Raw genomic sequence first — 23,399 nt, 5'->3', positions numbered from 1 at the left:
TCTCACAGGAAACAACCAACATATATATATAAAAAAAAAAAAACTAAAATCACAATCCTCAGGAAACAACAACCTCTCCCTCTCTCTCTCCCTTTGCATTTTTATTATGTTTACACGTGAAGTAATGTCAAACGGCTTATATATCATAGAAGTTGTATATGGCTATGAGTCTATGACAAAGAGTAATATTATAACTACAACTTATTCATATGATAAGTTGTGAGTGGTCAAGTTATAAACACATATGGACTTCCTAGTTTTTCTCCACTACTTACAACTTGTCATATAAGCAAATTGTGACACAAGTTGTAATCATAACATATTTCCTATAACAAAACAATCCAAACAACAAAAAAGTCCATTTGTACATGCTATTCTACAAACTTTGTCACAATTAAATAAGATTCATCGGCTTTTGTGTAAGAGTTGGTCCTAAGTGGTAGGTTATGCATATATTCATAATAAATTCTAAGTAAAAGATTGTTATTGGTTGTTACTAATGAAAAAAAAAAAAAAAAATTAGTGGTATATTCAAATTAGAACCAATAATAACTTATCATTTAAAATTTATTGTGAAAATATTGTGGACTACTTCTAAAAATTATTGGGCACCCAATAATGCATTTGTGACATTTTAATTACAATGGTCTTTCGCAGCAAATTACTTAGACAAAAAAATGGTGAATCTATGTGATAGTCACATCATTATTTGCCGCATAAAACATTTGTGCGTTGCGACAAAGAGAGAAAGCGTGTGTAATAGCATTATTATCGCCCCAATTTGTGTCATTTCCGTGTCTCTCTAGATCTATGCCCTTTCGCAATTTTACACATTATTTTTAACTTTGACTTCTAGCATTAGCTTACTCGGTGCTTTTTACACTAATCACTTTCTTTTCCAACCAAATATTATAAGTCTTCTCTTTAGCTTACCCGTGCCCTCCTTTCCAGTCTCATATTACTATTTGGCTTACCAAATAAGTGGTATGAAACTTTGAATAAGAATGGCATTGACAGCTAGTGTTTTTCTTTGAAGGTACAAAATTCTTCTTTAGTTCTTCTCCTTTTTCTATATATATATATATATATAATTTCTACTCCCAATGGGCCCACACGATACACGAATAATTAGGGGTGTCAATTTGGGTTAACGTGTTGGGTTCATGTCGTGTCGAGACAGGGGTATTCGACTAAATGGCTCAACCCTAACCCGACCTATTTAATAATCGTGTCATGATTATTCAACCCTAACCGGACCTGTTAATAAGGTGGGTTGACCTGACCCAACCCATTTGACATGCTTAATAAACGAGTTGTGTTGGGTTGACATGAATGTAACACAACCCATTTCAACCTGCATAATATTTAATGTAACATCCATATAGAAATAATTTTTTTTTTTTTTTTTTACATCCCAAAAGCAGTGCATACACTTCAAGTTTTCAATCCACGTTCAAAATAATATAATTCAACAAAAATATAACATTCATCTAGAAATAAATTCTTTACACTCCAAAAGAAATGCATACACTTCAACCCAAATTCAAAATAACATAGTTTAACAAAAATAACATAATTTAACAAAAATATAATATTCTTGGAACTCGCCAAATGCTAAATATCAATATTGAAAGAATTGGAGCAAATAGTAGACTAATCCTGACTATGACTACAATTATCATCCAGAGAGAGAGAGAGAGAGAGAGAGAGAGAGAGAGAGAGAGAGAGAGAGCAATAACTGATTTGAGATTTTAAGTTTGAGAATTGGGCATGATACTATAAGATAGTAGAGTAAGTAGTGCGCCTGAAATTAAAAAATAAAATAAAATTAGATATTTATAAGAAGGTTTAAAGATTTAGGGTTTGTAGGGTTTAGAGATCTAGGATTTGTAAAGTTTCAATTTTCAATTATATCCCTTGTAAGTTTTTGTAATTACTCACTTTTCTTTTTAAATTTAAAATATATGTTGGATATAAAAGGTATTTGACAAATATAAAATAAAATGAATATTATTTGTTATACGAGTTAAACAAGTTATTTTAAGTGAGTCATTTTGGGTTGACACAAATAAATTGGCGTGTCAAACGTGTTTATTGCGGGTTATGCGGGTTGACCCACTTAAGACACATTTCTTATCGTGTCGCTTTCGGGTCGACCTGTTTATGACCCAAACCCATTAAGGCACAACCCTAACCCGCAAAAACTCATATCGGGTTTGTGTCGTGTTCGCGGGTTGGGTCGAACATTGACACCCTTACGAATAATGTTGTAAGCTATTAAGTAAAACGGTTATATATAGAATGTTTAAAATATTTTAAAGTGATAACATGAAGTAATGTTGCCATAACATGAAGAAATTTTTTTTTGTTAACTTAATGATGTATTACAAAATTAAGGGAAACAAGAATTTAGACTATAGAGTAAATGTCAGAAAATTAGAAATTAGTTATTAAGTGATGCAATAAGTTAATTATTTGTTTAATCACATTTTTTTTCTTCAATGCATTGGAGTTAGCATAAATGTTTTTATAATATAATGTTAATGTTTAGTTGGCTTATGGAAGCTAGGATGTGACCTGTGCAATGCACGGGATTTGTTATATGTTATTAATACTATTTTTCTAAAAAGAAAAAAAAAAGGGATGAAGTGTGTCAAATTGAAATAGTTTAGCTTGCATTTTTTTTTTCTTTAAAATAATTTGAGTCGTGTTTTGGATTTATTTTGGGGACCATTTCTTATTCTATTAGCAATAATAATGTACTATGATTTAAAAGTACAAATTTAGTATTTTAGAGACCTCTAGCACTTGAAAGAGTTAAGAGAGGGAGACTATTAAATAAAAAAAATCACTTTAGAGATCTCAGAGAGAGAGAGAGAGAGAGAGAGAGAGCAAAGTTTTGAACCCAATAACTCATTTGACAAAAAAAGAAAAAGAAAAAAGATAGACACGTGATACGAAATTGAGAATTTAATTGGATTCTATGTTAATTTATTTTCTCATATTACTTTTAATTATTCAAATGATTTGTTTGAATGTTGTATATTTATATTATTCTTTTTACTTCATATAGTAATGAGAATTTATTGATTATTTTAATTGTTTTACTTGTTTGGAATATATATATATATATATATATATTTATATATTTATGAAGTAGTTTAAGGCTTTTAGCATAACAATGATTATAATAACTATAATACCATACTTGAACAAATAAATCGGAGCTAAGCATGGAAAAAAGAAGAAGTATATCTTACATATACATTATATTTTCTATGTTAGTCAAATATTTTGTTTAATAAATTAACTATTTTTATTATATTAATAAATATTTTAAAATAAAATTTATTTTCAATATTTTATCTTAATCTTGCCATCCTTAACTAAAATTTTAGTTTTGTCATTGGCAACAAGCACCTTTTGGTATCTCCAAAAAAAATGTTTATACTTTATAGTTTAAATCTCTTTCTAATTATCACAAAAGTTTTCATTGGTAGGTTATACACTTGTGAGAGCATCCGTAGCAGCCGTTGCAAAAATTATGCCATTTTGCCACACCAAAAGCCTACTTTATTATTTTACCACATCATTTTATAATATTCCATTTATCAGATGTTCTATATTTTTACCAATTCATTTAAATATTATTTCTTAATTTTTATTTTATTCTTTCTTTATTATTTGTATCTAACGGTAATATTTGTTTCTACAACAGTCATTTTTTCAAATCTCATCAATTCTAACGGTAACATTTTCAAACAATCCTCTTAATTCAACTGTCATATTTTTAAAAATTAATATTTTCTTAAGCATTTAAAAAAAAAAAAATAAAAAAAACATAGAACCTGTCACCTTCAAAAAAAAAAAAAAAAAAAAAAAAAAAACCACGTTGAACCTGTCACTGAGTGAGAGCAAATGGGCAAAAGAAGTTGTCTCCTGTGTCAAAGAACTCAAACTGATCAAAACAAGACCTATCCAGAAACCAAGAACTCAAAAATATACTCAGTCTGAACAAACCACAAGGCTAGATAACAAAACTCAAGTACAAACAGGTTCTGAGCACAACCGGGCTATATAGAACAGCAAGTAACGCATGCACCCAGATAACACCAAATACCAAGGCTCATATCAAAAGCCAAAAACATATGCAATCTAAAAGCCAACCTGTCAAGTTGAAGTTGTTTCAACTGAACTAAACTATCAATGTTGTCCATAGAAAACTTACACAAATAACTCATATCCAATAACATTAACTCACACAAAACCCATTGAATTAAACATAGTTGAGCTTGCCACTTCCTTGATGACAAATGGTACTTAAATTTAAAACAACAAAACAATTGGCTAATACTAAACTTAACACAACAAAACAACATAGCCAATGAGTTTTAATGGTAGCTTCATAAAAACAAAATGAAACAAATAAACCAAATCAAAAGTTTTAATGGCAACTCCATAAAGAAGAGGAGATAAATAAACAAAACCAAAAGTTTTTATGACTCTCCTTGTAATTGCCATAAATGTTCAACGAGATTCATTTGGAGTTGAGAATGAACTTCTCGATCCCTAATGCATTGATGAACTTGAATGAACTCAGTAAATTCATTTGTTGGCTCACGTGACATTGGTGTACATGAAATCTCATCAATTTGTTCATAATCTAAGTCCACTGCTTCAGCTTCATCTCGCTCATCTTCAATAATCATGTTATGAAGAATTATGCATGCTTTCATAATGTCTTGTAGTGTTTCATGATAGAAAAAACGTGCAGGTCCACGTACAATTGCAAATCGTGCTTGAAGCACTCCAAATGCATGCTCTACATTCTTCCTATATGTCTCCTGAGCTTTTGCAAATAATTTTCTTTTTGCTCCTAGTGGCCTTGGGATTGTCTTCACAAATGTTGACCATTGTGGATATATGCCATCGGCAAGATAGTATCTCATTGTGTAATCATGACCATTGATTGAGTAATTAATTGCAGGAGCACATCTTTGTGCAAGCTCAGAAAATACATGAGACCGCTTCAACACGTTAATATCATTATTTGACCCAGGTAACCCAAAAAATGAGTGTCATATCCAAAGATCATATGAAGCCACTGCTTCCAAAATAATACTTGGCTCACAAATATGACCACAATACATCCCTTTCCATGCAGTTGGACAATTTTTCCATTTCCAATGCATGCAATCAATACTTCCCAACATGCTTGGAAATCCACGGTTTTGGCCATGGGCTAACAATCTAGCGATGTCTTCATTGTTTGGTGACCTCAAGTATTCCTCTGAAAAAATAGCAACCACTGCTGCAATAAATTTTTTCAAACTGGTTATTGCAGTGGTTTCTGCTATTCTCACATATTCATCCATAAAATCAGCTGCTACTCCATAAGCAAGCATCCTCAGTGCTGTGGTCATCTTTTGAAGGGGAGATAGACCAAGCTTTTTGGTAGCATTTCTTTTTTAGGTAAAGTAAGGTTCATGAGCTTCTACCTTAGATAGGATTCGGAGAAAAAGAGAATGCCTCATTCAAAATCTCCTTCGAAATAAGTTGGGAGGATATACAGGTTCTTCAGCAAAGTAGTCATCATAAAGCCTTCTATGGCCTGCCAAATGATTACGGTCGATATACCGACGATGCTTACGTTGTGATGTCGAACCCGTGAGAAGTTTTATAATTATCTCATCTTCATCTAAGTCATCATCAAGCAATTCACGTACGAAAAAAAGAACAACCCATGGAGATAAACTATAAGAAAACATTAGAAAGCAATTATCAATATAGATGCCATTATCATAATATGAAATGAAATCAATAACTTTAAAAGAAGGTTTGATTGCAATATCTTAAAAAAGAAGGATAAGCACATATCATATAAAATCTATAATCTATAATGTGAGTCTAGCCAAACGGCAATATAGGCCTATTTAAATTTGGGCCTTCTTCTCTAAGATATCAAATTTGCAAGTTTACACATCATTGAGCTCTCCAGCTACATAATACTCATATTTAACTATTTATTTTAGATTACAAGAAATAACTGCCACATAAATAAATCATCTAAATCTTCACAAACAATTTTTTAGTAATAGCAGCACAAGTATATGATAATGAGTGGATTCTCAAGTATTAAAAAACAAATAAAGTTATTGATATATGACCGTTAAATGGAATACAAGAAACCACATTTTTTTGTACTAGGTGAATCAAGAAGCTGTCACCACACCAATTACATGGGATAGAAAATTGGGGTGCTGATGTCAAATTCAGCATAGTAATTTAGCAATCATGAGTTAGGGAAATTCATCAGTTAAGAACCAAAAGCACATTAAAAGGTTAAAAAAAAGAAAAGAACAAGAATTTGAGCATACAAAAGAGACATTTCTATCAGTCATCTTCAATCAATCAAAATGGATGCCACAGTGTGGCGAAACTGAAATATATATTTGCAGTCTCTCTATGATTGGACTTTGGAGTCTCTTGCAGTTTCAGTCGTGGGACTCTTATAATTTCTGGATTCCTTGAAGCATCCACTAGTTATGTTTTTATTTTTATGCTTTCTATTATGTCTCCTTTTCAGATATAGTTCCTTCTCTTTTTGTTTTCATGCTTTACTCTATGTATACAGCCTGTGCTTTTTCTATTTTCATGCTTTACTCTATGTATACAGCCTGTGTTTTTGGGTAGTGCCCTTTTTTCATTTTAATGAATTTTTTAGTTTTAAAAAAAATCAAAATTAATGTGAATCTTGTAATGGACTGATTGAGAAGGTGCCACATTATTGATGAAGTAAACCAAACCCCCTATCATACCATGTTCAGGAGAGGCATATATGCAGCCATTCTTACAGTTCAAAAACTAGTAAAACAGAAAATAGTAATATGTCTCGGATGATCCGCAAAAGTACCAATGGTTCATCCACTAGAGTTCTCAAAAATCACATTATTACTTAGTAACACTTGAATAAAATAAATTGTCTACAGATACAACTAAAACCAATCAAATTCTTATGGTGTTTCTCGCATTGATATGATTCATGTCAAAGCAGAACAAAGATTCAAATATTGCACAAAATAACCTTTTTTTATACAAAAGAATGCACCCACATGTAGATTCCAATAAAGAAAATTTCTTAGTACCACTGAAATTTTCACAGCTTAAAACCCAATATATTTTACTTAGCTAAACTAAAATTTCACAAGAAACCATCTCAACGACACTATTATTGAAAGTGGCATAGTTAGAATATTGTTAACCAATAAATTTCTATGGAATTGATCAAGCTAAAAGCCAAAGCAGCCAAATTTAACAGCAATAAAGCTGGAACTAGAGTTGCCCAGAACAAGAATCCAAAAAATAAGAATGACCCAAAACTTAAATTCACCAAAAAAACAAAGAATAACTGAGATTACCATGAAAACAAATACAAGAAACCACATAACAAGAAGGGGAAATGGCAAAAACTTCCCCAAGTAAAATTGTGATTGATCTTACAAAATGTAACAAAAGGGCATGCATATTTGAAAGAGCAAAGAAACAGAATAAGGTTGATCCACTTAATGGACTAGTAATAGGAAATCATCCATATTTCAGAAATTATACTTAATAGATTATTGAGTCCATCCATTTTGAAACATGGAAATAACATCACATATAGCAGACATAACTTTGAACACTACCATCGCATTTCATTTATTTATTTATTTTTGTTGATAATCAAGTGAATTTTATTAAGCAACAAGCTGGAAAACCAGCCACAGCTGCAATAGAGCAAACAACTCCCAACAACCAAATAACAGTATCTAACTACACAACCAAGATTGACTACCCATATACGCAGGTCAGGGACAAATTCCCAACAACAAACAAACCAAAATACAAGATAATGCAAAACTAAACAACCACATATCCGCTTGGCAAATAGCAGGAAGAAAAATTTGCAAAAGCTGGAGAGCTGTACACATATCAAACTTTAGGCTTAAACACAACATTTGAGATACCCCATTTAGTACAGGTTTTTTTGTTCATACTAGAGTTGGGATGTACACCTTTACTTTCAATTTTAATCTTCACTTGATTCTTTATGACCCCTAAAGTTTGGTCCTCTGTTCTCACAGTCCCCTGGTGCTTAATAAAATCTCTTTGAGCCCAAACATGGTATATACCATCTTTGAAGCCTAACCTACAACAATTTGCCCTTAAGCCTTTGAGCTGGCAACATATATCATACACTATTCTATCTATACAAGTAGCCAATTTACAACAAGTGTGACATAATATGATATTGCAATCAAACCTCTTTTAAAGTTATTGATTTCATTTCAGGGCACTTACACACTGGCCTCTCAGCCCAATTAGCAGCGTCAATAGCACAATGTGTAAGTGCCCTGAAATGAAAAACGTAACTGTGAATTTCTTTAAACAATTCCCTTGCTTTCTCAATCTAAAAAAAATTAAATAAATATAACATAATTAGTTTCTTCAAACAATTCATTTGTGTTGTAAACCTAAAAATATTAAAGACCATTGCAAAATTTATACCTTGTCATGAGTCGTGGTTCCACTTTCATTCTTTGCTTCAATTTTAGCTAAGGACCCACAAAATTCAACTGTTTCCCTATTAATCGTTCCCCATCGGGTTGTTAAGGATGCAACACTACGTGTAGAATCAGTCTTATGGTCCGTAAAGTATTTTGCAACTTTGCCATAAAATGTTGTTTTATGTTGCTCATTACCATACACAGGATCGACATTGGTATTGAGCCATGCTGCTACAAGCGGCTTGTCTTCCTCAGCACTGAAGTTGACACCACATGCTGGTTTTTTCTTAGAAGTGACAACTTCATCATTCAGTGGAGAATCTTCGACTAACAGGGGACTACTTTTAGATACACCGAAAAGTTCATCCTCAAGATTAATATTCCCCCGTACAAGATCAGTGAATGATGAATAATTTCTTGAGTCCATGCTCTAAATAGATATGTAGATAAAAATAATTTAGGTAGTCCAAGAGAGCCCCCCAAAAATAAAAAATCAAATGCATATCTGAATGCACAAAAACAGGAATTATTGCAAACAATTTATTAATATATATATATATATATATGGCTTCGTGAAATTGTGACTGATAGGTTCACCTTTAACACACACACACACACACACACAGACACTTGTGAATCCACGCCTCACTCTTTATCATTCTAAATTCTAAATGCTGGAATTAGATCTTTGGTACATATGGTTTTAGCCTAAATGCTGGAATTAATGAAACAAATACATAACATAGCACATATGAACTAAGAAGATAGAGAGAATAGAAGTAGATATTGAAATACCAAGAGAATCACAGAGAAGACAGAGAACTTACCTGTACGCAGTAGATGTAGAACAAATCGATGAAACCTTCAGAGAAACGGTGAATCGATGAAACTTTCAGAGATAGAACAGCGAATCGGTGACTCTGAGAACAACGAACATGGAATCAGCGACTCAAGATAGAACAGAGAGGAGAGACCCATAACCAAGAGACCTACGCCGATCACAATTCGAAGTCACAAACCCACAACCCAGAGACCTACGCCCACGTTGATCACAATCGGAAATCACAAACCCACAACCAGACCCATGCTGATAGGCGACTCTGAGATAGAACAGAGAGGAGAGAGTGAACAAAAGGGGAAAAAAAATCGGTGAAGGAGATTTTATAGATTAGTGATGGTAGAGAGGAAATCGGTGGTGGCTCATATTCATGAATGGGAAGAGAATAGAGCAAAAGGGAAGAGGGAAGAAGAAAGAGTATGGGTGAGTGGAGATGGAGGTAGTGAATACTGAATAGCTGAAGGAGAAGATGAAAGAGATATGAGAGAGAAAGAGGAATAAAAAATTAATAAATCCATATGCCACAGCTTACCGTACCGTGGCAAATTTGTGACTCTACTGTAGCATGTTGCAAAAAATATGGCATTTAGAACATCTGATAAATGGGGTCAAATGGTGTTTGGTGTGGGTGCTCTGAGAACATCTCACATGGGGTGGGTTTTGCTTTTGTGGAGTTCACCCTATGTTATAGAAATCTATAGTCAATAATTTACAATATACTATATAAAATCAAAGATATTTAACGTTTGAGACAAAATCTCCTCCAATCTATTACATAGCGATTGAGAAAGTCGTCCATGTACATTATTTAAACAAGTCACATAACTCATAAATAAAATAGGTTATGTGACTAAAAGTGCATATAGGTATATGCCTTTTTTTTAACCACCACATAGTAATTTGGATGAAAATTTTTCCAAATAGGTTTGGAGGTAAACTTTTTCCTAACTTTCGGTCGACCTCATTATATTTTGCAACATAAACTTTGAAGGTCTTACAATTTTACATATTTATATTATAATACATAGTTTTTAAACTAATTTAAATCATATTTTATATTTAAATCTTCCATCTGATTCTTGCCACAAATTAAAATAAGAAACTATTAATAATATTATTACCATATTTTAAAATTTCATTCTTAGACAATAAAAATAAAAGAGTATTAACAACAACTATAATTATTTAATTTCATATTTAGAAAATAAAAATGAAATACTATTAATACTATCATATTTATCAAGATTCATATTTAGACAAAAAATCTAAAATTAAAATTTTTACTATACATTGTATAGGTTAATGACTAGTTTATATATATATATAAAACAAAGTTTAGTTACATAGTTGGTTGTAGCCTTATGCTACAATTTTACTCAATAAAATAAATATTACTACATATTTTGAAAATCTAATTGTAGAATTGCATATTCTTGACACTCTTAATACACATGTCAAATTTTGTGTTAATCAGATATTATTTATTATATTATCTATAAATTTATATTTTATGCATAATTTTAAACTACAAAAACTTGCAATTTAAACAATTTATTGATGACATAACTATTGATCTTTAATTTTCTAGAAAATTTGCAAGCATGGAGGATATAAAAGAAGATGTAATCCAATGATGGATCAAAATTCATATCCAATAAAAAGATATTAAGTAAGGTTATAACTTAAGACTACAACCATCTCTCTCTCTCTCTCTCTCTCTCTCTCTCTCTCTCTATATATATATATATATATATATATATACTGGGGCTCTTTCAAGTTGGTCATCGTGTTTTCTTAGCAGTCAAATTGATCCTCATATTTTTGAGCTTCAAATCAACTTAGTCACTACTATCATCTGAGTGATGAAAAATGCCTATGTAGCTAACTGATTGTATGTTCTTTACGCTCTTAATACACATGTCCAATTTTGTATTAATCAGATATTATTTACTATATGATTTATAAGCTTATATTTTATGCATAATTTTAAATTACAAAAACTTGTAATTTAAACAATTTATTGATGACATAACTATTGATCTTTAATTTTCTAGAAAATTTGCAAGTATGGAGGATATAAAAAGAAGATGTAATTCAATGACGAATCAAAATTCATCTCCAATAAAAATATATTGAGTAAAGTTATAACTTAAGGCTACAACCAATTCTCTCTCTCTCTCTCTCTCTCTCTCTCTATATATATATATATATATATATTATATTGGGGCTCTTTCAAGTTGGTCATCGTGTTTTCTTAGTAGTCAAATTGGTCCTCATATTTTTGAGCTTCAAATCAACTTAGTCACCACTGTCATCTGAGTGACGAAAAATGCCTATGTAGCGAACTAATTGCACAATTGGCATACTTCAACTTTGCTAGGCTAATAAAATGAATATAAAAAAGTTTAATTGTTATTTAAAAAATCCACACCATAAAATTAATATATATATATATATATATATAGAAATATTAATTCCTAATTTAAAGATAAATAAAAATGAATTAAAAAAAAATATCTCAGCCTACAATATTATTTTCTTTCAATTTCTTGACTACCAAATACATTTAGTACCACGATTTTCTTCCAAAACCCACAATCTAACATCACAACCCAATCTCGGAAACCAATTGAGATTTTTTCAATGTTTATGCTGCGTTTGGTTGCAAAGAAAAGAAAAAGAAAATTTGACCTTAGAGTTTTATTATTTATTAATTTCACTTTATTTATGTTTTCTTTTAAGAAAAAAAAATCATAATTTCAGATTATTATTATTATAATTTTATGATTCATTTTTTTTAATATATAAATGGTGACATGATATTTTTTAATGTAAATTAAAATTTATTATTATTATTATTTTATTAATCACGTAAGTTTTAAGTTTGCCAAATGTGCAATCCTTTAGTCATGTAGTCATTATTTATCATTGAGATGACGATAGAGACTAAATTGGCTAGATGTTCAAAAATAAGAGGACTAACTTGACCACCGAAAAAACACGAGGTTCAACTTGAAAGCACTCCCAAAACATAGGGACAAAAGATGTATTTCTGCGGATCTATTACAAAAAATAGATAGATCTTTAAACACAATATTATTTGTTATAACTTCAACCACAACTTATGTGATCAACCCTGACACTTTTACACAGACCTACCCTTTTTTTCTACGACTCACAGTCAAATATGTGAAATTTGCACTAAAAATGATGGCACAAAAGCTGTGAGCCTATACTTTTTCAAGTAAAAATTCATGTGAGAGATGTTACATTACATATATGTACGGTTATTTGTAATTCCACCAGGGAGACAAGGGATCGAGATGACCTATTCGTGACTCCTCAAAAATTGCTTTGGCCCCCATAGGGTCCATACCTTATTCAAGTCTCCTTAAAAATTGGGTGTGCAATTGTTGTAGCTTCTTTGCAAGTCTGCCTTAAAAATCGTTTGCCTTCAAAGTTGCCACCACATTTTTGGTGGTGTGTCAATTTTTTCTTTATGAGAATATTTGGTGGCAACTTTAAGGCAATCGTGTTACAGTGCAAAATAGGTTGTAAATAAAAACTTGGGGGGTGAGTTTCTTATAGAGTTATGGATAGAAACGGAAAACAAGATCTCAACTCTTTAAATTGCTCTTGAAAATTCATTATAAAACGAGTTTGTAAATTCAATGAAAGACCTTTTATAATGAGCCGTGTGTTAGAATCAATTCCTTTTACTCCATATTTCTCACTTTGTTTAATTGTGAAATGTATCTTCCCACATGACGAAGATAATAAATTACTACTAGCTTATCCCATAAATTCGAACTCAATACTACTTAGTCTTATAGCCTGATAAATTATTATTTGTCCTAAAAGTTTACATTGTATGATTGAGGTGAAACATGAGTGGACAAAGAATTAAAGGATTAAAGTGGAGGGAGAATATACATTTTCCATTGTTTGGTAACAATAAAAAATGGAGGAAAAAACCGGTGGTCTTGGGTGTTTTCCACATAGGCCCCACCAAAAGCAAATCTCTTGAATTACGAGAGAAAATGAGGTGAGAAATGGGGCATGAGAGGGAAAAGAATCTCCATTTGTTTCGATGAAAAAACTTTTATGAATATAGTTTTCTACGTTTTATTGTGTTTGATAGCAATAGAAAAAAAAATGTAATTATCTTTGGTCAATGACAAATTTTATTGAAAATAAGAAGTACTACGTTTATAATATTTCTAGAATACTTTCATAACAAATCTTAGATGGAAGATTGTTACTGGTTTTAATTTGAACTCATCACTAAAATTACATTTTTGCTCATTAATAATAGTCAAAAACAATTTGCCAATAAATATTTGTAGTAAAAATGTTGTCAAAATGTTATGGACACAATATTTTTCATTAAGAATATAACTTGTTTTTTAGAGATTGTTTTCTGCTAAAAAAAAAAAAAAAAAAAAATCTATCTCATGCCATGCTAGATAAAGGAAGTTAAATAAATAAAGTTAAGAGGCAATATGAAAATTATTGAAAACAACTTTATATTATTTTTGAGGATCCTACCAAATATAGAAAAATGAGACAATTTTCCAAAAAATACTGTCAAACATAGGAAAATGAGATAACTTTCCAAAACAATACTTTTTGAAAAAGGGTAAACTAATTATTTGCTCCATAACCTTTATACTGTGTATTAATTTGGTCATTGATCTTTTAAACGTGTCAATTTGGTCTATAATCTTTTGGTATTGTATCAAAATTATATCTACCCTTAATAATAAAGTGAGAATTTTTCATCCATCAAAGACCAAATTGACATAATACCAACAGGTTAGAGATCAAATTTACACACAAAATAAAGATTAGAGATCAAATAGGTAATTTACCCTTTGAAAAGTGACTTATTTTTTAAAAAACGTTAATGTTGAAATATATTGTACCTTTCTTTCCTTCTTTATGGTTTTGTTTTTGGCTAAATTTTTGTTGTTGAAGAAAATGATAAAAGCTTCATTTTGTCTTATGTCTTTATGCATAGTTAGGTTGTGTTTGTCATTGGTTTAAAGAACCAGTTTTTTTTACTATTTAGCTTATTTTTGTTACTATTAAGCTTATTTTTGTTATTATTCATAGCTCCATTGCATTTTTTGGTACTATTCATGAGTCCAACTATTTCAACTACCTTTTAGTTTTATTTACAGTACTTTCAACAAAAAATTTTCAATTTCAGCTAAATAAACTATTCCCAAATGAAAATGGACTCTTAGAGTGCAATTTCTTTCTCTCATATTACTAAATTTTATAATTAATTTTTTAAAATTATTTTACTTAAATAATTGTGATATCATCATGTAAGGTTGGGTTTAAGTTACACCCAGTATAACTCTAAACAATGTTACACTAACTAATAACTTGTTATTGAATTCATATTTTGAAAATTCTACCGTTGGATTGCAAGTTCTATATGTTCTTAACATGCATGCCAACTTTCATGCTAATTGGATGTTAATTACCATTCGATACATAAACTCATCTTTTATACATTTTTTAAACTACAAAATCTTGAATTTAAACAATTGATTGATGACAAAGCTATTTATCTTTAATCACTTTGAAATTTTGCAAGCATGAAAAATATTTGAAGATAATATAATCCAACGGTGGATTTATCAAATTTGTATCCAACTAAAATTTTTTGAGTGATGTAACATTACTTATAATTACATTAAGTGTAATATAGATATTTAATAAGTAACTTTTAAAACATCATTAGTCCATGATGAATTATGCATATCTATCATATTGTGTGTAGATATCTTATATACTACTAAAAAACATTATGAGTAACTTTTTCTTAAGAAAAAAATCTTATGTAATACAAACATAAAAGTAAATTCATATAAATTACACTTTCCATCCTTTCATTTTTTTTTTTCAACTAAACAAAAGAAATTAGTCTAAATTCCAAATCTAGGTTATCACAACCAAACAATCATGTCACGCATAACAGCGGAAATATAAATAACACAATGATATGATTACCCAGGAAACCAAACCGGTAAAAATCCAGGGAGGATTTAACCTAGTTATCCTCAAGGTAAACCTGAATCCACTATGAAAGAATCGAAGTTTTACAATAAGACTTAAGGTCCGTTTGGATACAGCTGAAAACTGAAAACTGAAAACTGAAACTGAAAATTGAAAAACACTGTAACAAAATAATTTTTAAATGTGTGAATAGTACCATGGGATCCATTTTTAATGAAAAAGTTGCTGAAAAATGAAATTTGTGGGTCCATGAACAGTACACGATGTGCACTGATTGGCTAAAAAAAAGTTAGAAAAGTCAAACTTTGCGGTTACTGTTCATTGAACAATGCATGAACAGTAGCCGCAAGTCTCAAAAACGCGTAAAAAAAAAAAAAAAAAAAAAAAAAAAAGAAGGGAAAAACGCAGAAGCGCTGGTTTTCAGCCCAATCCAAACTAAGCCTTAGACCACTAACATCCTATTGCTACCAGTAGAAACTTACTGACACGACTACGTGCAAGCTCCGAGACCACGGACTCTTTCTTTCTTGGATTCTCCAGCAAGTACAAGCACGCCCGCTTGTGTTTCTTTAAGTACTTTAGTGCAGCAACTGAATGATCATCAAGTTCTTGAACGAATCTCCTCTTGATAACCCTAAGTTTGTGTAAAGGAAAGCTCCTCACAGATCTCACAAGAGATTTACACAAACTGCAATATGAGCAACGTCTAAAACGTGGTTAGGGTTTGCCTTTTATACTTAGGGCAAAAATATAAAACCCTAAACATTTTAATGAGCTAGGGCTGAGTTGGAATTCTGCAGAAAAACGCATTCTGCCCGATTTTCAATTGATCGAGCCTAAGTTTCGATCGGTCGAGCCAGACCGAAATGCATTATCAATTCTGCATCAACTCGAATCCAACTTTACATAAAAAACACAACTTTGAGCAAGTCTAAACAAGACTAAACAACCTGTTTTGATCATAGTTTGCCAACAATACACATTAGAGTTCTAAATACATTAAATTCTAAGTCTTTAGAACCTAACACTCTATATCTTCATCTTCAACTTCTATATCATTCTCTATATCTTCATCTTTAGCTTCTACATCATTTTCTTCATCTTCAGCTTCTACATCATCCTCTATATCTACATCCTCAGCTTTTGTATCATCTTCCAGATCTCCGTCATAGTAGCCCACATCATCATTAAAATGGTCTTCATAGAAAGATCCAACATCTTCATCCTCTCTATCACTAAAGGGTTCTCCCCTATCATTGCCACTATATTAGTTATCATAGTCTTCACTACTACTGTTGTCACTATCACTATCACTGTTGTTATTCTTATTGTATCTACCTTCATCCTTATAATTGGGGCTTCTCCCCTTCCTCATCTTCATCATTTGTTCTTGCTTCATATTGGCTTTTCAATACATGTTGGCAAGCCTCCTAGTACTCTTCTTTTTCTATATTGTAGATGGCATCTCCCAAAAGCGTGGTCATTGCATCAGGATCCATGTAATTAGCCTAATCAGTCGGGACCCAATTTGTGTCTTCCTTCTTCGATTCTGGGAGCTTGTTGTCACAATCAAAGAATAACTTAAACCCAGGCTTCATTATCTTTAACTCAGGATCGTATCTCGATTCAGGAAATCTCCAATAGTGTTGACTATCTCCAGCTTTGACAAATTTTCCGTTCAATGTGGGAGTGTAAGGCTTTAGGGGTTCCGGGGGACAAGGAGGTCCCTTTACTTTGGCCTTTACATGGGCCATTCTTCTCACATCCATTTCTAACAAGTCATTATCAGTAGGTTTATAACCTAGCCCAAAAGGTGGTGTGGCAGTAGGAATTATTGGAACTTGAGCAGTTGCCTCTTTCACAGTCTTCCCTAAGTTCATCCCTGGAAGATAATTCATTTTCCTCATCATTGCAACCACATTGTTATTGCTATAGGGAGCAAAGTCCATGGGAATATTTTCTACCTCTTCTTCTCTTCTTCCAAAACTAGGCTTCTCAATCTCAAAGCCATCCAAGGTTAATGGCTCCTTCGTAGAATTGATGCCAAAAATGGGCTTTGGTATGATCAAAGTATCGCCATATATGGTAACTATTCCTACCCTGTGAAATTCAATGTAAAACCTAGATCCTATATTCAAACAATTTTTCTTTAGTTGTCCGTGAGGGACAAGAAAGTATCCATTGCCCACCACATCAAAGAAGTGCACCAAAGAACACCTTAAACTTGGACCGTGGAATGGTTCAATGTCGGAAGCTATGCACTGACAAGATAAACCTTGAGCTTCCAAATATCAACCTTGTTAAAGTTTACCCATGAATTGACAATGTTCTAGGGAGTTTCTGCAAAAACACTTCATCACTGCACAAAGTGGAGCTTGATCTTTAGCAGATTCACTTTATAATACAATGTCCTCAATGACTTGGTTTAGGGGGCTTATCCGCTGCAAAACCATATTCCCAGTGTATTTTAGTTAAAGCATATACAAAAAATTTAGAACACATAGATGTCTTTTAAGTGTGTGTGTGTGTGTGAGAGAGAGAAACTGGCTATCCAACAATTAAGAAATTATTCCTCTTTGTTTTCCAAGAACAAACTGTTCCTCCAAAATGTGGAACTACTAAAAAATTATAATTTTTCTCGTTGCAAAAGATATTGAAAGCATAATATTTAAGAAATAAAGTAACTCTGTGGGCATAAATAGTAATGAGTGGACGCAATCCAAAATTTCTAATAGTTATGTATAATGTAAAATAGGTGATAACTAACCAATTGAAGAAGGGTCTATATGTACAAAGAAACTTGCAGCAACTATTAGGTCGCAAAGAACGAGCATTAGTCCTTTTAAGTAATTAGAAGTTCCATCCTGCATGGTCAAAATGGTAGTTATGTAAAGAACAATCCACAGAAGGTAAAAATTTTCGGACAAAAGGCACTACAATTTTTAATGTTTGTGTGTCTATCACATTTTGTGTGGTAATACACTATTAGAACATTATAATCAGAAAATGTCTTCTCATTGCTGAATATTAATGTAGATTGATCTTTTCCAAGAATAACAGTCATCTAACTCAATGAAGGCTCAACTGCCTACCTGCACCATGAAGGCTACCACCAGAACAGTTATAAAAAGTGTAGCTGTCTCAAAAAGTTGAAAATTTAAGTCCATGGGACGCCCCATGACCCAACCAGCGACCACACAAAAGGGAATCTGCAGTCATAGCAACCATTTTATATGAGTCAGTGGATACTTAACACAAAGAGGGCAAGAAAAAGTGTTACATATAACAATGGACTACCCCATAGTACTGACAAGGTTTGTAAGTAACCATGGTGCTAAAGCATTTTAAGCAGATCCAACACTCCTTAGGACTGTTACAAAACTATAATAAGCTTTTTTTTTTATTTTTTATTTTTTGAGAGAGTTTCAACCTAATTGGCCAGACAACGCAAGAATATTTCCAAAATAACCATTCCAAGTTCTGCCACAATCAACAAAGAGAAAAAGAAGCACCTTTCGACACATTTTCAGCAATTCACAAGAAAGATGAAAAATGTACTTCAGTTCACAAAGACCACATCTTATATTAAAAGAAACCCAAATAAATTCTTCCTATATATATATATATTATTTTTTTTGTTCTTTTTATTACTTTTACAAAGAATATAGCTAGGATCATTTCCTCCAATTTGGAAAAATGTATACATCAAAGCAAGAATAAAATGTTTTTTTTGGTAAGGGGCATAAATAAAATATGCTATGGTTGCACTCAAAAAGAAAATGGCATTAAGAAGAAATAAATGATCACTATATAATGTTTGAAACTCACCCCAAACATAGCTATCTGTGTTGATGAGCCTATTGCCACTCCCAAAGATATATCCTACATAAGATATTGAGTAAATTAAAACTTCAGTACATTAAAAAAGTACGATTGGTCATGCATAGTTGTAGAATTCCACTAGCAGTATAAGCACTTACAAGCTTGTCTTTCATGGCAAACATAACGGCACCTGCATGCTCTGCTGCATTCCCAACAATTGGGAGCAAAATAACACTGATAAATGCTACTGGGATTTTTAGTGAAGCAGATGCCCCCTGAACGCATAATGATTAATGATTTCTATTGTAAGAACATCCCAGAACTACATAAAAGATACAAACCAATTCCCTCCACTATACAAAAAACTAAAAAAGATATTTATTATATAAGAAGACATTTGTTTAAAAAGAAATGCAAATTATGTATAAATTAGAGGAAGATGAAGGGTTCTTTTTGTTGAAAAAACTACTGGACATCTGATGAACAAAATCCATCAAAGATCAATAATAATTTAGTTAAAACAGTTTTAAAATAAAGAAATAGACACACCATTTCCACCAAGGGGTAAAAAATATGAGTTTTCATCTTCAGAAGTTACCTCTATCAATATCCATCAATATCCCAATAGAAGATATATTAAAGACGTGCAAAGAATAGCACAGATTCACAACATATAATTACCTCTATGGCATTAACTAAATATTCTGAGAGGAATGAAACCCATGCAGTCAAAATAGATAGCCATATTATTGATTCCCACATAGAGATTTCAGGAGCTTCTTCATCATCCGAACCTTCTTCAGTCTGAGTCTCTCCCTGAATTTATTCCATTTATCAGACAAACCATTAATAACAGATAAAAGTAGAAACTTGAACAAGCTTTCAAGAGCTTATATAAGAACTGAATGAATATTCTATTACAACCTAGTCTATCCATACCATTCTACTGTTTGCTTAAGCTTACACATTGTATGTTTCTTATTTGATCATGGACCGGATCTTCTTATTAATCTCACACATATCATAAGAAATATACAAACTAATCTAATACATGTTGATCTAATGCAATTATAAGAAACTTACTATGGGTAGAAATAGCTAGAAAAGCAATATAAAAAATTTAGTACTAGTTCTAAGCATAATTTTGAACCTAAAGGAATTCATCATGTGTTTACAAAACAATAAATTGGTAACAGATCCACATTACAAATTATGATAATACAATGATTTAAACTTTTACCAGTACCCTATAGAAGATTGACGGTGTAAAATTAGTAAATATTGTGTAATGTGTTCAATGTCAAACATCAAAAGCAAAGATCCAAAGAGAATGTATGTAAGAATTTGATATCAAAGTACCCACCCCATCAACTGGAATGTATTGATTCTTCTGCCTCTTCAGTTGATAAGCAAGATAGGAAGCATATGCCACAAGCATAATACAACTACTAAACCTTGAAAGAGCTAACTCTGACTTCCCAAAATGTAACTCTGTGTGTGTAGAATGAAGGACAGCGGGAAATAGTAGGCCCATGACTGCCATTAACAGCAAACCAGAGTCCACTGAAGCAGTTGCCTGAAAAGAATTGAATAATTTGAACATTATTTTTAACCAAGATTTGAATGAATCAAGAGAGAAAGTGCAGTCAACCAAATATGGTTCTACTGTTTCAAAGGCTAAATAGTAAATATGCTTCTCCAGTGATGAAAAACATACCTTATCGAACACTTGTTCCTTCTCATAAAACACAATTCCACCACTAAAAAATGCGCATCCAAGCACCAACAACATGTTAGACAAAATTGAGCCCAGTAATGACTGTTGAACAACACGTATCATGCCACTCTTCAATGCATAAATTGATATTATCAATTCTGTAATATTTCCGAAAGTAGCATTTAGAAGACCTCCAACTGCAAAGCTCAAATGAAGGGATAACAAGTTATCCAAACTAGAAAATTATCAGTCACAGTGACACATACACACACAAAACCCATGTAACTTGTATAAGTGGAGATTGTGGGAATAAGGTTTTAATTCAGCCTCCATTAGTAAGTAATTAAGCACGGGTCAAGGAACCCATTCAAAAATGCATAGCCTAATACATCCTAATTGGCCTGATCTAATCCAGATTTATTGTCAATAGACAGGGATGGATTTCTCTAGATTATTGGAAGAAAGGATAACATATTATCAAGTGAGCCATCAAGACTAACATAAATTAACACACAACATTTAGCGACAGAAGAGATAACACAAACTGACTTCTCTCTCTCCTCGAATAAAAAAATATTAATTGCTTGTCAGCTTTTTTAAAAAAAAAAACACACACACACTCGTACCAAACGCACAATTATATTTTTTCACACACTAAAACATGTTATTTGAAACATGTTTTCACAACACTTTTTAAACCACAGTTCTCATGTCATTTTAAACAACGATACTAGAAATCTCCAACCAAACAGGCCCTAGAGAGAAAATGAAAAAAATCTTTTGCATGAAATGGAAATTATTATTCTTTCTTGTAATATCATGTAATAAACTTCATGCTAATGGTGCATACTTTCAGGATATTTAGATTTAAGGTATAATAAGCAACTTTCAGTGCAGCCTTAGTATTTAAGACAAATACAACAACATATGAAACTAACTTTTTACCAAATAACATGTAATGATGTGCCTTACCCAATTCATCAGTTCAATGTATGTGTTTATGCCTATTTTAAAACTATGCTATCAATTATTTTATCAGTCAATACTCTGTTAATGTTAATGAAACAAAGCTTAAAATCACACAAAAGGACAGAATTTGTGTTGAAATCTTGCATAACAGATCAACATAAACTAAAACTTCATGTTACACTTACTAAAAAAAAAAATCATGTTTTATGAATATTAAAGATTTACAAGTGGAGAAATTTAGCAATAAAATTACCTATTGGTCCAGTAAAGCAAGCCAGCTGCCTGCATCAAAGCAAGCCCAAGCATTGTAAAATACTTCATTTGTCAATCCAAATAAATGCAAAGTTAGAATTGCACTAAAACGAAAAAGTACTTGGCTAACATTATAGATAAGATGTGAGATAGCTTACTCTGTAGCATAACCTAGACGTTCAGCCAAAGGTATAATACCCAATAAGCTTAAAAAGAAGACCCAACCCTGAAATGCAATTGAAGAAACAAATCATCAAAACAATACACAATATATCGTCCATATAAAAATGATATAGAAGAAGATACTAATTAATGTGCATAAACACAGTTTGCTCACATGACTGCCAGACATTTTATCAACCAAGATTGCTAGAGGGCCAAGTGGCATGAGTATGTTGATTTTGGCTGAGAAAATTACGATCTTGATGCTATCGATCACACTATTCCTCATGTGTTGTTTATAATTTTTTGCTGAAGTAGCAGAAGATATATGTGTAATCTCATGAAAAGAATTTTTGTTTGTAGAAATTGATGCAGCAGCAGGACTAACTAGGCTCTCATCCTCAAATTCAATCACTGCTCTTCCATCTAAGGACCCCATCTGTCATTAACAAGGAAAAAAAGTTGGCAAATGCCACACATATATATAGTTTTTAAGAACAAATTAAGAAGAAGAGTTAAGAAAAATGAACCTCCAAATTGTAATGGATCGGAACAATTGGCGTTGTATCGTCGTTATAGTTATCCATGAGGTACAGCTAGGCCAAAATAACGAAGAAGGGTTCCATTTCTATATTCAAGCATCACGTTCTTTGCTGATTAAATCACATAAAAGAAACAGACAGTTAAAACAAATGTATGTACAAAAGCCAATTTCTTTCTTTCTGGTAAAATAGAGATCAGCATAATCATCTAGAAGAATGATAAAAAGAAAATGGAATTCTTGAAGTGGGTTTGTTTTATTTTTCTTGTTTATGTGTATCATTCAGAATGAAATTGTGGTTGGGACTTGGGACCCAGAAGGTTGGAGAAGCTATAATTGGCAATAGCTTTAAATGGTTTGATTGTTTAGAAAATTTTAAAAAATAAAAAAATATGAAGAAGAACGCGGAGAATTAGGTGACATAATCCTAGAGCCACTACATCCCGGAATGGTCGGCTTTCATATTCTATTTTAAGACAGAATAGACATTCCTTCTTTTGTTTCATTTTCTTTCTGTTTAAA

At 31.8% G+C, this 23,399-nt stretch overlaps 3 protein-coding genes across 5 annotated transcripts in view; all 3 read right to left on the bottom strand.

Annotated features, from left to right (window-relative positions):
• LOC126721001 (vacuolar cation/proton exchanger 3-like) overlaps nt 1-23,018 on the bottom strand; it is a 30,674-nt gene extending 7,656 nt beyond the window's left edge. The window contains exons 1-12 of one of the 3 annotated variants that reach the window (XR_007653769.1): nt 22,867-23,018; nt 22,512-22,775; nt 22,333-22,400; nt 22,176-22,204; nt 20,954-21,150; nt 20,600-20,812; nt 19,918-20,052; nt 19,395-19,511; nt 19,243-19,296; nt 18,507-18,623; nt 18,182-18,278; nt 17,536-17,855 (exon numbers count right to left, since the gene is read on the bottom strand). Coding sequence is in view for 1 of the 3 variants with exons in the window: in XM_050423942.1 (XP_050279899.1) it covers nt 17,827-17,855; nt 18,182-18,278; nt 18,507-18,623; nt 19,243-19,296; nt 19,395-19,511; nt 19,918-20,052; nt 20,600-20,812; nt 20,954-21,150; nt 22,176-22,204; nt 22,333-22,400; nt 22,512-22,775; nt 22,867-22,923 (1,377 nt within the window). In the remaining 2 variants the exon portion in view is untranslated. Of the gene's footprint in view, nt 1-16,344; nt 17,856-18,181; nt 18,279-18,506; nt 18,624-19,242; nt 19,297-19,394; nt 19,512-19,917; nt 20,053-20,599; nt 20,813-20,953; nt 21,151-22,175; nt 22,205-22,332; nt 22,401-22,511; nt 22,776-22,866 lie in introns of those variants that run through there. The other 2 variants (XR_007653768.1, XM_050423942.1) reach the window with 2 other exon arrangements.
• Nucleotides 4,497-4,949, bottom strand: LOC126721645 (uncharacterized). Its single transcript, XM_050424696.1, has one exon. The coding sequence runs from the start codon at nt 4,947-4,949 to the stop codon at nt 4,497-4,499; it is 453 nt and encodes a 150-aa protein (XP_050280653.1).
• On the bottom strand, nt 5,079-5,423 carry LOC126721644 (uncharacterized). Its single transcript, XM_050424695.1, has one exon. The coding sequence runs from the start codon at nt 5,421-5,423 to the stop codon at nt 5,079-5,081; it is 345 nt and encodes a 114-aa protein (XP_050280652.1).
• Nucleotides 23,019-23,399: the final 381 nt, after the last annotated feature.

This window comes from Quercus robur, chromosome 4 (genome assembly GCF_932294415.1).
Source record: "Quercus robur chromosome 4, dhQueRobu3.1, whole genome shotgun sequence".
In the NCBI taxonomy this organism is placed as follows: domain Eukaryota; kingdom Viridiplantae; phylum Streptophyta; class Magnoliopsida; order Fagales; family Fagaceae; genus Quercus; species Quercus robur.
The sequence above is the reverse complement of the archived record's forward strand: the minus strand, read 5'-3'. Positions and strand labels throughout refer to the sequence as shown.

What these genes read in the sequence shown, in the direction of transcription:
- LOC126721645 (XM_050424696.1), bottom strand. Translation starts at nt 4,949, where the DNA reads ATGAGATACTATCTTGCCGATGGCATATATCCACAATGGTCAACATTT.
- LOC126721644 (XM_050424695.1), bottom strand. Translation starts at nt 5,423, where the DNA reads ATGACCACAGCACTGAGGATGCTTGCTTATGGAGTAGCAGCTGATTTT.